The sequence below is a fragment of the Pteropus vampyrus genome, unplaced genomic scaffold, assembly GCF_000151845.1.
Source record: "Pteropus vampyrus isolate Shadow unplaced genomic scaffold, Pvam_2.0 Scaffold55, whole genome shotgun sequence".
NCBI lineage: Eukaryota > Metazoa > Chordata > Mammalia > Chiroptera > Pteropodidae > Pteropus > Pteropus vampyrus.
The window spans coordinates 6,641,173-6,657,090 of record NW_011888836.1 but is presented as its reverse complement, the minus strand read 5'-3'; the positions used below and the strand labels follow the sequence as shown (position 1 = coordinate 6,657,090).

Here is a 15,918-nt window from a genome sequence, read left to right as displayed (position 1 = left end):
CCCACTTTCTTGGCTGAGAACAATTACATAAAATTTTTCTAAGTAGTCTATCAAATTTCTTATGTCAAGTAATATCTGTTAAAATAAAATCCTTATAATATCAAACACATTGATTCATAAATATTTTTATTCATGCATTATTCAGGAAATATAATTAAAATATATTTTCAAGTTTATGACCATGTAAATAAAAAGCTTCTAAAACCTTGAACTAAGAATGTGCATTATGTCAAAGGTATATATACATATATATGTATACATATGCTCTTAAAATTTGTAATGCAGGTTTTAATACATATATAACCTACTCGTTTGTAAAAGTGAACCTGTGATATGTGTATTGCTCATCTCTATTAAAGACATAAATGTACTGTTTGCACTACAATTAACCCAAGAATGAAGCAGTGTTTATTTTTTAACTGATTCTCCACCGGAGAAAAGAATATATAGAAAAGAAGTCTGAAATTCTAGCTACTCATTTTTGTCTTTACTTGATTCTCCATCCCATCTGCATCTCCCACCCTTTTAATCTATTTCTTCAAAGTTAAAACTTAAAGCCTGATTAAAGTTTATGACTACTACCTTAGGTAGGTTTCTATGAAGAGCTGTTGTGGTTTTGATCACCAAGTCCAGTTTTTAGTTTTAGCACAAAAATATATAAAACACTGAAGAGCTGCTATTCATGAAACATGTAGAATTTCTTTTAAATAGTGAGAAGTGTTGCAGCAGCTTCAAATTTCATTATGGAATTAGGCTGCTCAAAACAAATTCAGAACCTTCTTCAGGTTTCTATTCAGGTAGAGCCTCTAAGATATGTTTTAATAGCCTAAGATTACTATGACTGCTTTTATTTTACAAAATGGACTAAGTATACAAACATCATAAGACTTTGGCTATCAGAAACATAAACAACTTCTTAAGAATCCATGGACAAAATGTTAAGAAGTAAAATACCAAAAGAAAGAAACATACATTAATTTCTATGATATTTAAGCAAACTTGAATGAAGAGAAATATTCCTACCTGGAAGGTTTCCATCAGTTTCATCAGCACTAGGAAAACTAGCGACACTTGTAGAATCCGAAAGGTCCAAAAGTTTAGCACGCAATTGCTCAATATCACTCTCTTTGCTAGCCAACTGCATCTGAAGCTCATTCCTATGTGTACATTCTTCTACCAATTGCTATTTTTGAAAAAAAAACATAATATAAGGAGTCAAGATCAAATTTCCAACATTAAGAAATTAAGAATTAGTGTTAACTGTAAATAAGTTATCTAAAATAGTGAAAACTAAAAATTTACTGAAAACTTCATGTATGTTTACTACCACAGAAATGCAAGTTCTCTTCCTTAGGAGTACACTGCTTGGATATGCTCCTTTTCTCCAAATTTAAATGTTTTTGTTTGTTTGTTTTAATTACAGGGCACCAAAAAAACAAAAAAAATAAACACTTGTTAAAACGATAGAAAATGTGTTTTCTGGTTCCAAATGAAATAGTTTAAAAGGTATGGAAAGCTCAGTCTGGTAAAATCATACTTGGATCTAAGTCTGTCTAAGATTAGAGAACATGTTCTCAATTTTGTGCTATTAACAACCAAGAAGTATCAAAAAATTAAGTTTGACATTTTGATTTCAGAAAAGTGAGTCCCAATTAGAGAAAAAAAATAAGCTCCAATATACCAAAAGCTCTATCCCAACTATAGTCACTATAATACCAGCTATATTTCAATTTCAGTATGAAAACAAAGAGGCAAAAATCTCTTGGTTATTCTTCTCAAAATAGCATCTTTAATCAAGCAGATGCTAATGGGTAAAAATTACTCAAGTTATAATGGTTAATAGGCGACAAAGAATCTTTCTAGATTTTTAAGATCATGGTTCATATTGGAGTAATGATCATATTATAGAGAGTATAAACCAAAATATGCACTTTTATATTTAAAAATCTAATCTAATCTAGATCAATACATAATAGGTATATATAGTATTAACAACTTAAGAAAATAACTCTACATGTGCATAAACACACAAACCTTACCGCTTGCATGTCATTCAGTTCCTTTTGATGTTTCACTACCATCTGGTTGAATTTCTCTCTTTCTTGGTTGAGTTCCAGTTGTAGCTTTCGATTTTCCTTTTCCTTCTTTCTCAAATCCTGTGTATTAGCTTTCTTTCTATCAATTTTAAAATCTTTTCGATTCATTATTTCTGCCAACTTGTTAACGGCCTATTCAAACATTAAATTATTGTTAATAAGACCTAGTGTAGCCATCCACTTTAAATCTCCATTAAAAATGTTTTTTCCCCCCCTTCAAAATCAGGAAGTAGGGCTTTTTTGTGTGTATAAAATTAAGAGAATCTAATGAAGGTTGGAACATAACTGGCAACACAAGTAACAACCACTATTGACTTATCTCATTGTTCAAATGTAAAAACCAGACAAGCTTGCAAAAGCATTTATCATTCAAGAAGTATTCAGCATTTATTATATTACATGTAGGTACTCTGATAGGCACTAGATATAAAGACTGTAAATACAGATATACACCCAAAGGCATTCTAGTTTGGTGGAGGAGCCAAACAAGGAAGCATTATGGTACTGAGTGCTAAGTAAGAAAAAAAGGCATACAAGGGTGTGATAGGAGCAGGACCTGAGACCTGGAGAAGTAAAGGCTTCCTGAATATGTGTCCACACATGTTTCTTAAAAGACAAATAGGAGCTGCATAAGCAAAAAAATGATGTGAAGGAGGGGAGACATTACAATCAGAGGAAACAGTATTCAAGCAAAAAGTCCCAAGATAATTTTTCACCTTTAGACAAGTGGGAAAGTAAGGGAACAGGAAATCTGACTAGGCCACACTGAGGTCCTTTTGAAAGTGAAAGGAAATGTAAATGTAGTTGAGGCTAACACCTTTTGCCAGAAGGAAAAAATATATTCAAAATGAGATAGCACTGCTAAAAGCATGTAAAATTAGCTACAGAAACTGTAAAACATGAGTCATGGTATATTTGTTCCATAGTGATGTTTAAAAATCAATTGTCCATTAAGACAGAAAAAAAGCCCTAACCACTATCATTTCCATGTAGATTAGTTCCCATCTAGGATGAGGTGCCCTTAAATAATTTTTTTCAATGCAATAAAAGCATAGTTCATTGAAGTCATAAATGCATATTTGTTTTTTTCTAATTGTAAATCTAACATACTTATTACAAGAAAAATCAAATACAGAGATATAAAAAAAGTGGAAAACCCTTATAATATCACCCCTTGAAGACTACTTCTGCTAAAGCCTTCACTTTTCTTTCAATTTGCTGGGTGCATATAATAAGCAGATTACATATATATTTAAATTTAAAAATGGAATCATGCTGTACATTATGCTGCAACATACTTTTTTTGTTTAATACTATTTCATGTATCATGGAAATACTATTTTCCCATGTCATTACATGTTAATCTACTTCATTTATTTTTAATGGCTCCTTTGTATTCTACTGTATGGATGTATCGTGATTCATCAATAATACATTAATGAGTGGTTGGGTTATTTTTATTTTTTCACTGTTAAAAAATAAGGTTATAGTAATTATATATATTTGTATATATTTCTTTTGAGTAGTTAGGATAAATTCCTAAATGTGCAGTTACAGGGTCAAAGAATATGCATATTAAAATGCTTTATTTGGTTAAATTGTTCTTATAGTTTACTCACTCAAAAAGCATGACTAAACTTTCCCCATGTTCTTGCCAAAGCTGAGTATTATACCTCATTTAAATCTGCCCATTTAGCTGTGAAAAGATACCTCATTATTGTTTTAATTTCTATTTATTATTGTAGTTGAGCTTTTTAAAAATCTTTACTATTTTTTCCTTGAATGTCCCTTTTTTCTATTGAACTTCTTCTGATTTGCAGATGTTCTTTATATTTATCCACATTTGCTGTAAATACTTCCTAATTTGTTTTCTTTCAACTTATGTTGCTTTGAGCTCCACAGACCTAAATTTTTATGTAATAAATGTCAATTTTTTTCTTCATGGTCTGTTTTGGTATAAAGGTAAGTAAAACCTTCTTTGAAAGATTTTCAACAGGTATTAAATGCATTTTGAAAAGGTTACTCTAGTTGCAACATGAAGGATTACTGGCAGGGAGAGTGGATTAATGTTAAGGAATCTAGTATAATCATTTAATAAAAAGTAGAAGATATTTATTTTACCATAAAACTCAACTGAGGTAAACAATAGTTTATGAAGAATTTAAACTACTGGATAACTTAGTAAAATGACAAGATATCAAGTTTTAGTGTAAAAATATTTGATCTAGTTGCATCATTAAATACAAAGCAAAATGATACATCCACTCCTATAGTTTCTTTCTTATTCTCGATTTATCTTTCTTGGCTTCAGTCAAGTGTTTTCTCTTCATTAAGTTTTCCTACTGTCAATTATAGGTTTTTTATATGATCTAAAACACATTCTAATCAGTCAAGTAACTAGACAAGCTAGTTTTCTTGACTCAATTGAAATCCTATTTCTTGAATATCTTCTATATTTAATGAAGACTACTACATTATTTGTTTCAATGAAAAGCTTGAATCTTCTAACTTCCGTTTTAAGAAAAAGTACATGAAGAGCAAATATTAATCTGACTATACGATATTCAAATATAAATATATGGAAAAGGCTGAGCACATGTATACCTGTATTTTAAGAGTTCGTTCTGTATTGATATTCTTTTCAAAGGCAGCCTTAAGATTATTGATCTCCTCCTCCTTCTTCAATTTATATTCTGTCAACAAATTACATAAAATATTATTGTATGACATTTCTGCATTCTAATGAGCAATGTCCTAATTCAAATTAGTTTACACTACAAAGTAACTTTCAGTAACTTTATCAAGATGATTTTTTCAGCTTTACTGAGGTATATTTAATAAGACTGTAAGATATTTAAAGCATTAACATAATGATTTGATATCTATACATTATGTAAGGACTCTCTTCTCGCCCATCGAGTTAACACACCCATCACCTCATATATTCACCTTACTTATTTAGTTTTGGGGGGGGGGTGAGAATATTTAAGTTATACAAAGATAATTCTTAAGGCTGCAAAAGTTATTTAACATATGAAAACAAATATTTACAAAACCTAATGCACAACATAAATAGCTAACGATTTACTCTGAACTGTTTAACATTATGATAAAAAAACCTACATACCTTCCTCTGCCTTCCTCATTTTATCAGTTAGTTCTTCATTTTCTTTTCTTAATAATTCAATATCTTTGGTTAGCATGCTGTTTGTTTCTTCGAGCTAAACAAAGCACAAAAAAGTTTAAGCTATAGTCTCTTTGCTAGTTTCACATTTAAAGCAACAACCTTTAAAAAAAATGCTCTGCTTCTTCCATAGATGAGGACAGGTCTGACACTGCCTAACTGTAAAAATGCCTGGTTTCTGATTTAAAATATGTGGCTATAATTAAATTAAAATATTTAAAAAACAATTGTTAGCTTCCAGAAATTGTATCAGTGTGTATGTGCGTGCATGTGCACACATACACACATATACATACATATATGTATACATATATACATGGAAGAAAAATGTAGAGAAGTAGACTAGAGACTATAAATGAAGAATCTGAGGCTTGAAGAGTTAAAGCAAACTGCCAAGACTGTGTAACTTCTTTAGGGACAAAGTTGGTTATTTGAACTAAGGCCTCCTTACACCAGAGCACTTGATGGTGGCTTCAAAAGAAAAGAAATCTAACTCCCTTTTCTAGTCCCATAATCTATTCAGATTATAGTACAAATTTCAGGAATAGGTAATTGTTTGTAGTACTGGCTTTTATATAATGGATTTGTAGATATCCACAAAGACTTTCTTATCCCAAAATAGTTTCTCTGAAGCTTACAGAATTCTGGCCATAAAATCAGTTGCAATGTATTAAGATAAAACAACAAATAAATTTAAACTAAACATTTCTTCTTATAAACTATATTAAGATCTACAGTCAGAAGGAGAAAAAAACCCAATATACTGACTAAAACTTCAATACTTAATAATTGTTTTTAGATTATATAAACTATTTTATACATGAGTACAGATTAACCACTGCATATCAGTAAATATGCATGTATATGCACTGATCCTAAACTTCAAGATGTAACCTATTCTGATTTAAATTAATTTTAGCCACATAACTTACCTGACTATCACACTTACCCGACTAACAGTGTGATCTTTATCTGTAATCTCTTGTCTATTTCTGGAAGCAGCTTTCTTGCTTTCTTGGGTCAATTCGAAGTACTGTTCTTCCAGAAGCCCTCGAGCCAACTGCTCAGACTCAGCTTTTGTTTCTGCTAGATCCAACTGAGTAGCAAGAGTTTCTCTGCAATGAGTTTATTACAGAAATGGATATAAATAAATTCAGTTAATTTTTCCAACTTAATCATATGCTTTAAAACACAATTATATTTAAATGATAAAAATAATTTTTTCTACTGCTTAACATAAAATTTGAATCCATTACCAACTTTCTATAAATATAAGCTCTCACTCTGAAAAACTATAAAAGAACTCTTTAATCTTTGTTCTGCTGTTGTGTTTAAGAAAGGTAATAAAGTAATGACAAGCAGTCTATTTTTGAAAAAGAATTTGTTACGGATTTGGAATGGAAAGTAGCAGGGCACAGGGGAAAAGTCATTGACTTGTAAATCAGGAGGCCAGACCTGAACCCTTATCCCTGTTCTATCACTAACTAATTGGGTAGGTACATTGGGCAAGTTCCTTATACTTTCTGGAGCTCAAATCAAATCTATAAAATGAGAGGTTTAAACTACATTATTTTTGAGGTCCCTTCCAATTCTGAAATTCAATGAGGTTACAAAGACTTATAAATAGATTTGCAAACCACTATAAACTATTCTAGGAATGCTCCTTGGGAATTTGTACTTTAAGGCTTTTCAGAATTGACATTCAGACCATGACCAGGTCACTCCAGTTTGCCTGCTTTTCTCCTCTCTTCGAGCTATCCTGGTCATGATTGTACCCCCTGTATATATTATATTAGGCTCAGTTAATGTCTGCCAAATGAATATCTTCCACCTATTTTCTACTACAGGAGTGATACAAATAGAATTTTCTGTCTTGGGCCTAAAAAGAGAGACATATAATAACTACCAAAAAAAATATATTCATTCATTTGTCCAATAAATATTTATTTGAATGCTATCATGTGCCAAACACTGTTCTAGGAATTAAGGCATGCAGCAGTAACAAAGTACCTGACCTCAGGAGGCATACATTAGTGGGGTGACACAGACAGTTTTAAAATAATGAAGTAATATGCAGTATGCCACAGAGAATAATAGAAGAAACTTATTAGCATGAACAATATACAGTATGCCATACAGAACAATAAGAAAAGAAAGAAGGAAGAATGTGGTCACTATACAGAATGTGGTCACTATTTTATATATGGTGAATCAAGGAGGCCTCTCTGCTAAGATGATATTTGAGAAGACATACGAAGGAAGTAAGGGAGTGATCATGTAGGTATCTGGGAATACATTGTTTAGGCAGAGGCATATCTAATAACAAATGCCCTAATGCTGATCTAAAGGAAGCTAATGTGAGCAGAGTGAGAGATAGGGAAAAGGTGTGAGAGACATAGTAAGATTGGGGGGAGGGCACAGAAGAAGAGACACTGCAACACTTTCTAAAACAATATGGGGACTTCGGCTTTTACTCTTTTGTATTCTGTTTTGAAAATTCTGGCTGCTGTATTAAGATCAGACAGTAAGGGGACAATGGAAGAAGCAGGGATACTGGATAGGAAAGTACTGAAATAATCAAGTTTGGAAATGATGACAGTTTCGGTCAGACTGGTAAATGGTAGAATTGGTGAGAACTAATCAGAGTTTGGATATATTTTTTAGTTATAGTTAGGATTGATGGATTGCATGCAGAATATACATATAAAAAAAAAGAGTCTAGGATGACTCCAAGTTTTTGACCTAAATAACTGGGAAAAAGAGAATTGCTAATACTAAAATGAGAAAGACAGGGTGAGAAAATTACAAATTTTTTCTGGACACATTACATATGAGATGCTTTTTTAAACATTCAAGTGGAGATGTCAAATAGTTAGCTGGATATACAAGTCTGAAATTCAGGGGAGAATATACTTGTACACTGATGCTATTTAAAGCTGTGAGGCTGAATGAGAACAAGTAGGAAGTGATCCCTTGGGCCCTCCAAACTTTAAAGGTCTCAGAGATGGGAAGGGACAAAGGAGCAAAGGAGGCTGAGAAAGAGTAGCCAGTTCAATAAGAGGAAAATATTGTGTGATGTCACAAAAGCCAAGTGAAGAAATTTTGTCAAGAGAGTAATCAACTACATCAGCTGCTGTTGTGAACTAAGATAAGGACAGAAAACTGACTATTGTCTTTAACTTTAGGAAATCACCAGTGACTTTGAGAAGGCTTATTTTAGTAGAGGATGAGTACAAATGTCTGAATGGAGTGAGCTCAAGAGAAAATGGGAGAAGGGAAATGGTATCTCACTTTTTAGGAAGTTTGCTACAAAAGGAAACAGAAAAATGGGACAGTACTGGAAGTGGATAGATATGTAGTTAAAAGAGGGTTATTTTTTAAGGAGATATTTACCTGTATGTTTATATAACAATAGGAATGACTATAAAAAAAAATTGATGTAGGAGAGATGAAAGAACTACTGGCATCATAGCCTTAAGTAGGCAACAAGGGATCAAAGGGCTGCCTTTAGATAAAGGCAGGAGTTACAGGTACAGATACAGACAAATTAGTAGCTATGGTGGTGGGAGAGAGTATATATTCTCTGATATCCAGGAAGCAAGGCCAGTTGCTGAGTGTGAGGATGGGGAGAGGCTGCTGGAGATTTGAGGAAGAGAGGAGAAAATATGAAATCGTTGTCTTAGAAGACCATAGGAGTTAGTGCATTAGGTAAAGATAGGAAATATTTCCACTGATAAGTCAATGAATACTAGGGGTTAGTTCTCTGCTATCATACAGGCTTCAGATGGATAACATGTTCTCATCTGGGGTTACTGCTTTCCATTAGATTCAGAATAAAATATTTGGGTCGTATTTTAAAATGCCAGAAAACCTACTTATCCCAAATTACATTTCTATCCCTGGCTATACAATTGTGCAAGACAAAGCAAAGAATGAGATGGTTCAGGATAAAATTATCTGTAACTATTTTCATCCAGATTTCCCTAACTCTACACTGTAAAAGACCTGTCTTCAGTGATGTTTAAGGCCAATCTCGCACCTTTCCCACTCCCCTATCTCCTTAAAGAAATCAATTTTTCAATAATTACAGATTCTTCTATAGAAGATTATAAGCAGGGGCTTTGTTCATATTCACTGCTGTATTTCAGTGCCCATAAAAGTCTCTGGCCCATACAAAGTGCTCAGAAATTTTGTCTGAATCAAAGAACACATGTGCAACTTTTCCCACTCCGATTTTCTTCTGGTGTCCCATTTAAATATGTCCAAATTTCTACTCTCTTTAAAAAGAAATAGCTCTCTTTTTCATTCTCCTCTAGCTACTGCTGTATCTTCTTGCCTTAACAACCAAGTTTCTTGAATTTTTAACAAATATTTACTGAGCATTTACAATGTTCCAGGTACAATTCTAGGTGTTAGACATACAGCAACGAAGTAGTTAAGAACAAAACATTTGAAAATGCCGTCCTTTATTGAGCTTAAGTTTTGGCAGAAAGAAAAACAGTAAGTAAGCAAATTCTATAATATATTAGGAGGAGTATTTGTTACAGAGGAAAATAAAACAGGGAAGAAAGTATTGAACTGCGCAGCAATGTAGTAGGGTGGCATGGGGGATATTTACAATCTTAAAAAGGGTGTTCAGGGAAGACTTCTCTGAGATGACATTTAGACCTAGACCTGAAAAGGGTGAAGGAGAAAGTCATGTGGATATTCGAAGGAAACTGTTCCAGGCAGAGGGAAGAACAAGTCCAAAGGCCCTGAACAGGAGAGTAACTGGTTTGATAAATAATAGTAAGGAGGTCAATGTGGCCGTTGTCTATACTGTCTCTACATCTACTCTTCCTATTCATGTCTCAATCCACTTTAATCTAGTATCTATTCTCATCACTATTGAGGAATTGTTCTTAACAAGGTAACTAACAACCTTAAATGTAATAGACAACTTTTTCCCTTGACCTGTCCGAGTATTTCACACGTTAAATCCCTTTTTCTTTTTAAAAATATTTCATTCCTCTAGTGTTTGTGATAGTCTAACTGGTTTTCTCCTTGCATTATTGGTGACTTATTACTTTCCCTACCTTTGCCCATTCCTTAAGAGTATAGAAGCTAGTTGTCTGTGTTTGGCTTTTATGTCTTCTAATCCTATTAGGGGTTATGACTTATTGCATTGGGTGGCAGGGGGGCCAAATAAATGTCCCCATACCACCCTCCAGACACACACAAAATATATCTGGGCTAAACATTTTACATAAAAATTGAGATTCTTTGTTTCTCTTAAAAAACCAGAAGATCTTGAAATACTGGGTCAACATTACCATGGGGTAGCAATTAGTTAGAACTGAGGACATGAACTATTCCGTTTGTTATAATTGTTACCACTCACACAATGAATGCACCCATACTTAGATCCAACTGACTTCAACTCAGCTACATATATGGTATCGTAGGCTCATGAGTTTATAAACTCTGATATATGCCATCATCTTAACAAATCTCATCTATCTTAATGGTTTCAGTATGCAATCATTGTCGAATTAGCTTCAAATTATCTTTTCTCTGAGTTCTGAAGCAATAACCCAAATGCCTAGTATCCATTTCTTTTTGAACATCCCACAGGCACCTCAAACTCAACTGGTCTGAAATGGAAGTAATATTGTCTCCCTTCATTTCACAAATTTGGCATTCCCTAACTCAGAAACTAGCACTACCATCAATCCATGTGCTCTGGTCAGAAACTTGAGAGTCGATCTGAAATATTCCCAAACCAAAACCCCCAACCCCCAAATGTAGAAGTCCAACTGCTTCTATTTCCTATTTTTTTCCCATGCACTTGTCTCTCCTTTTACTGCCAACTTCCAGTATAATTTTACATCTAATTATCCTAATGGATGTATAATTGGACTCCCTGTATCCACTCAGCTTTGCTTCACTCCAATCCATTCTCCATCCTAATGAGTGGAGCTTTCTGAAACATCACTTTGTCAGTCCCTAGCTTAGAATTTTCATTCACTCAATATTTATTGAATACATAATCTATAAGGCTCTGATCTAGGTGATCGTGAATACACAATAGAAAACACCAAAAATAAAACTCCACTCTTCAATGTTTGATAATTCTAAACTCAACATGACACACAAGGTCCTTTGTAATCTGACTCAAGTTTACTCTCTAGCATTACCTGTCATCAACTATCTCCCTAACTAAATCATTTGCTGTTCTCCAAATCACAGACTGCTTTTGCTTATATTTCCCCCTTTCTCATATCCCATTCCCTGGAGAATTCTTCTTTTTCTTAGTTGTCACCTGGGAAATGTTTTCTGAATCTCACATGGTAAGCTGAGGTATATTGCTTCAATATGTTCCAATAGCACCTTGTAACAGCCGTCTACCTTAATTTTATTTGCCTCTGACCTAGATTCTGAAAACCTTAAAAGTTAAGAAACTTAACTTACTACTAATAATTATATCACTAGTATGAAGTAGTTTTTAGCACTATAGTAATGATCAATACATTTCTCTTAACTAGATCAAACAAGGGCAAACATATCAATCCTCTGAAACGATACAGGATGTAGTGCATTGGGTGCCTCTGTCACAGTGAATGCACACAACCTGGGATTGCATATTACATCACAGATACCATATAAATGATAGGCCACAGACTATGCTTAACAATAGTCTATCACTGTCATAGAGACTAACCAGGAAATGTATTTTTGTGCCTAATTTAGAGGCCACCTAATGTATTAAGCATCTAAGCACTGAGTGTCTATAGTTGCTAACAACACAAACAGGCTTCCGGACACCAACCGGACATTACAAAGTGATATATGAGGCAATCTTCTCTCTCCTAAAAATTAGATTTTAATCTGATTAAGCCTCCAGATTAGGGATGTCCAATTAACCTTTCTATAATAATGGAATGTTCTACACCTGTGCTGCCCAATATGGTAGACACTAACCACATGTGACTATCAAGCACCTGAAATGTGGCTAAGTATATCTAGTGAACTAAAGTTTTAATTTTATTTAAATGGATTAAATTTTAAATTTAAATGGCTACATGTGACTAGTGGCTACCATATTGGACAGTGCAGCTCTAGATTTAATCGCTGACTGCAGAAAACACAGGAGAATGAAAACGTTAACTACGGAAACAATAAAATCACAACCAAGGAAAATTATAAAAGACAAATGATTCAGTTCTTCCAACAAATGAGGATTGGGATAGTGATAACTCTTATGTTGGGGAGGGAAGAAGGTATAATCAGGAGAGGGTATATGGTAAAATTTTGAGGTGGAGAATAAAGTTCTATCTCTTTTATGGGTGATAGTTATAATGATATTTGTCATATGATTCATAAAACTGTACATGTTTTGTTATTTTATGTATTTGCTTTATTAACAAAAGTTAAAAATTTTTAATTTCTTTCCAAGGTGGTTATATGGAATGAGACTATACCAATGTCAGAAACTAGTTCCAGTGTCTTGTTCTGACACTATCTAACTATAAAAAGTTGTTACACTTAAGTAGCTTTATAAAGTCATCTCCTTCTAAGGCCATAAGCACGCATGCAATGGAAATTAACCTGCATAATAATACTAAGAGGAAGACCTTAAATACCTTTACCTAAGATAATGACTTTTGAACACAGCATGAACTATTTATATACAAATAGATGTCTGAAAACAGTTTAGTGAATCTCTGTATAACTGCTATAGTGTTAACACATTAAATTATTTCTTCACCATAAAGGTAAACTTTAGCTTAAATCTAGTTTAATGTGTTCTGAATTAACCCAATTAAGTTTGCTGTACCACTGCCATCAAAATAACAACATATCTACTTTCTATCTTTAAACTTTAAGAATGCTTTGCTGTAGTACCGATCCTTGTTCTAAAATAAAATGAACATACTTCTCATTTTGTAGTTCCTGTATTTTCTTTAAATTTTCTCTGTTTTTTTCTTCAATTTCTTCCTTAAGTTCCTTTACCTGGGTTTTATAAAGTGTCTGCAAAACAATTGATAAGAAGAAATGTGTTTATGGTGGGTTAGTAGACAGTTCGGTAGTTTCTTATAAAGTTAACCAACTAACATATGATCTAATAACTCCACTCCCACGTATTTACCAAAGAAAAATGTAAATATCTATCCACACAAAATCTTAAACATGAATTTTTATTGCAGCTCTATTCATCATAGCTTCAAACTGGAAATGACCCAGATATCCATCAACAGATAAAAATTTTAAATTGTGGTGTATCCACACTACTCAGCAATACAAAGGAATGAAATGATGATACATACAACATAATAAAGCTAAAAAATATTATGCTGAGTAAAAGAAACCAGGCACTAAAGAGTATATTCTGCAGGATTCCATGTATATGAAATTCTAGAACAGGTGAATAATAGTGACAGAAAGCAAATCAGTGGTTGCCTGCAGATAGAGGAGGGTAGAGAAGACTGACTGCAAAGGGCCACAGGGAGTTTTTTATGGTGAAGGAAATGTTTTCTATGTTGATTGTGGTAGTGGTCATAGTGTACACACTTTTCAAAACTTATCAACCTTCACGCTTAAAACGGCACAATTAATTATATAGAAATTATACCTCAAAAGTATGTCAAAAACTGTGTTGATCTGGGAAAAATACCAAAAAGAAATTTAGCAAGCACTACTTATTTAAAAGTTAGATCAATTCTTGCAATGAATAATGTTAGAGAAATCACTTCTCTTTTGGAAGGGTGGGATGGTTGACAGAGGTAGAAGAAATAGCCACAAAGATTTATCAAGTGTTCTGCTAACATATGAATAATATATATTTATTACAGAGCAATGATTCTTACAAGATTTACTAAGCTTCTGTCAACTTCATTGATAAATATTTAACAGGTGTTAGACCTACATTGTGTTAGGTGCTGGGGTTAGAGTAAACTTCTGGTTCTGAAATTTATTTTTTTTAATTAACTATCTTTTTTTGCTATAAAAGATAAGAATTTTAAAGACCAGTAAATAGTTGTGGAGAACTATTTTTATACTGTACACTTAATTATCTTTCTAAGAAATAGCACTTCTCTATGAGAAAAATACATACATTTCTATGGGAATGCAAATAAAAGAAGAGTGATGGCTTGCTCTAGTTTAAATGTTTACAATTTCTAAACTGAAATATTCCATTCTGCCTTTAGGAATCAGATTCTCGTCTCTTTTCTGACTTCAAATACTGAAATACACACACGCACACACACACACACACACACACACACACACACACACACACACGTAATCAGTGAAGATATAAGAAAAATAACCTGATTTAAAAGCTAAGATTAAAGAAAATATGAAATTTGGTTCATAATAACTTACCAAATTTAACAATATTTAACCAAAGCCTCACAAGCAATGGAATAAATCAGAACTAAGACACAGGGTCAGGTTTTGTATTGCTTTTGTAGAAGCAAAATGAAGAATCCATAGGAACCACCCCAAGTCATTGATGCCCATCCCGAAGTCTGAAGGTACTAGATAATTACTTTGTGGAAGCTTATGGATAAGACAGTGTGTGTGACATTATAGGACACTGTTAGAAGTGAAGGAGTACTACATACTTTGAACAAATAAGGTTGATCTACACTCAGGGAAGGGTTTTCAATAATATTGAACTTTTTTAAAATTTAAAAACATATTCCAGTAATGGTCTAATAAGCCAAGAAAGAAATAGATCAAAAAATAGAAAGTTGCCCTGTTTATTAGGAGATAAGAAAAGTAGAGCATGGAACTCTAAATCATGTGAAAATTCTATAGAGCTTTAAAGGTGTTCAGATTTTTTACTAGGGAAACCAATGCTTCCAATATTGTTCACACTTGATTTCTAGGGCATGTTCACCAGTGCAACCTGAACTCTATGCATTTAATTGCACTAAATAAGGTTTATAAGAAGGATGACTGCCAGTGTAGTAGTAATGGAGCGGCTAGAGAAATGTTAAGTTTAAACAGCAGAAAACAAGCTCGGCAAGCAAGAGAAACAAAAAATCCAGAGGCTTCAATAAAGTCTCAAAGCCTTAGCTATAAATGCTCATCAACAGCAGTAATGAATAACTTGGTCTACAACAAATAAGAATGATTTTTACAAGAAAAGTAAAACAGATGCATAAAATGTACATACAGCTAAAACAAGAAAAAGCCCTTGAATTAGTTATATCTATACCTATAGGTAGTTATATCTATGAATGTATGTATGTAGGCTATTATAATGTGCATTGGATGTGGTTCCATAGTGAAGCGGTTAGCACGTCTGCTTTACATGCAGAAGGGTCCTGGGTTCGCGCCCCAGTGGAGCCACGGTCCATGGTCTACAGCCATGCCACCTTGAAAAAGCCCAATGTCTATCTCAGAAGCTAAATAGGGTCAGGCCTGGTTAGTACGTGGATAGGAGACTACCTAGGAAGACCAGGTGCTGTAGGCATAATAACAATAATATATATATATATATATATATATATATAATAATAATAATAATAATGAACACATATGGTATACTGACACTGTAAACGACCCGAGCTTGATACCAGGCAGACAGAACCCTTTTATTGTCTCATACGTAGCTCTGGGTTGATGGCAATTCTGGAAATATTTGCA

General features: G+C 33.3%; 1 protein-coding gene across 2 annotated transcripts in view; it reads right to left on the bottom strand.

Moving 5' to 3' along the window:
* Nucleotides 1-15,918, bottom strand: part of ROCK1 (Rho associated coiled-coil containing protein kinase 1) — a 131,678-nt gene that overhangs the window by 12,777 nt on the left and 102,983 nt on the right. For both annotated transcript variants that reach the window (XM_011360461.2, XM_011360464.2), the window contains exons 22-27: nt 13,196-13,290; nt 6,230-6,395; nt 5,224-5,317; nt 4,701-4,789; nt 2,040-2,228; nt 1,024-1,183 (exon numbers count right to left, since the gene is read on the bottom strand). In XM_011360461.2, coding sequence (XP_011358763.1) covers nt 1,024-1,183; nt 2,040-2,228; nt 4,701-4,789; nt 5,224-5,317; nt 6,230-6,395; nt 13,196-13,290 — 793 coding nt within the window. The remainder of the gene's footprint in view (nt 1-1,023; nt 1,184-2,039; nt 2,229-4,700; nt 4,790-5,223; nt 5,318-6,229; nt 6,396-13,195; nt 13,291-15,918) is intronic.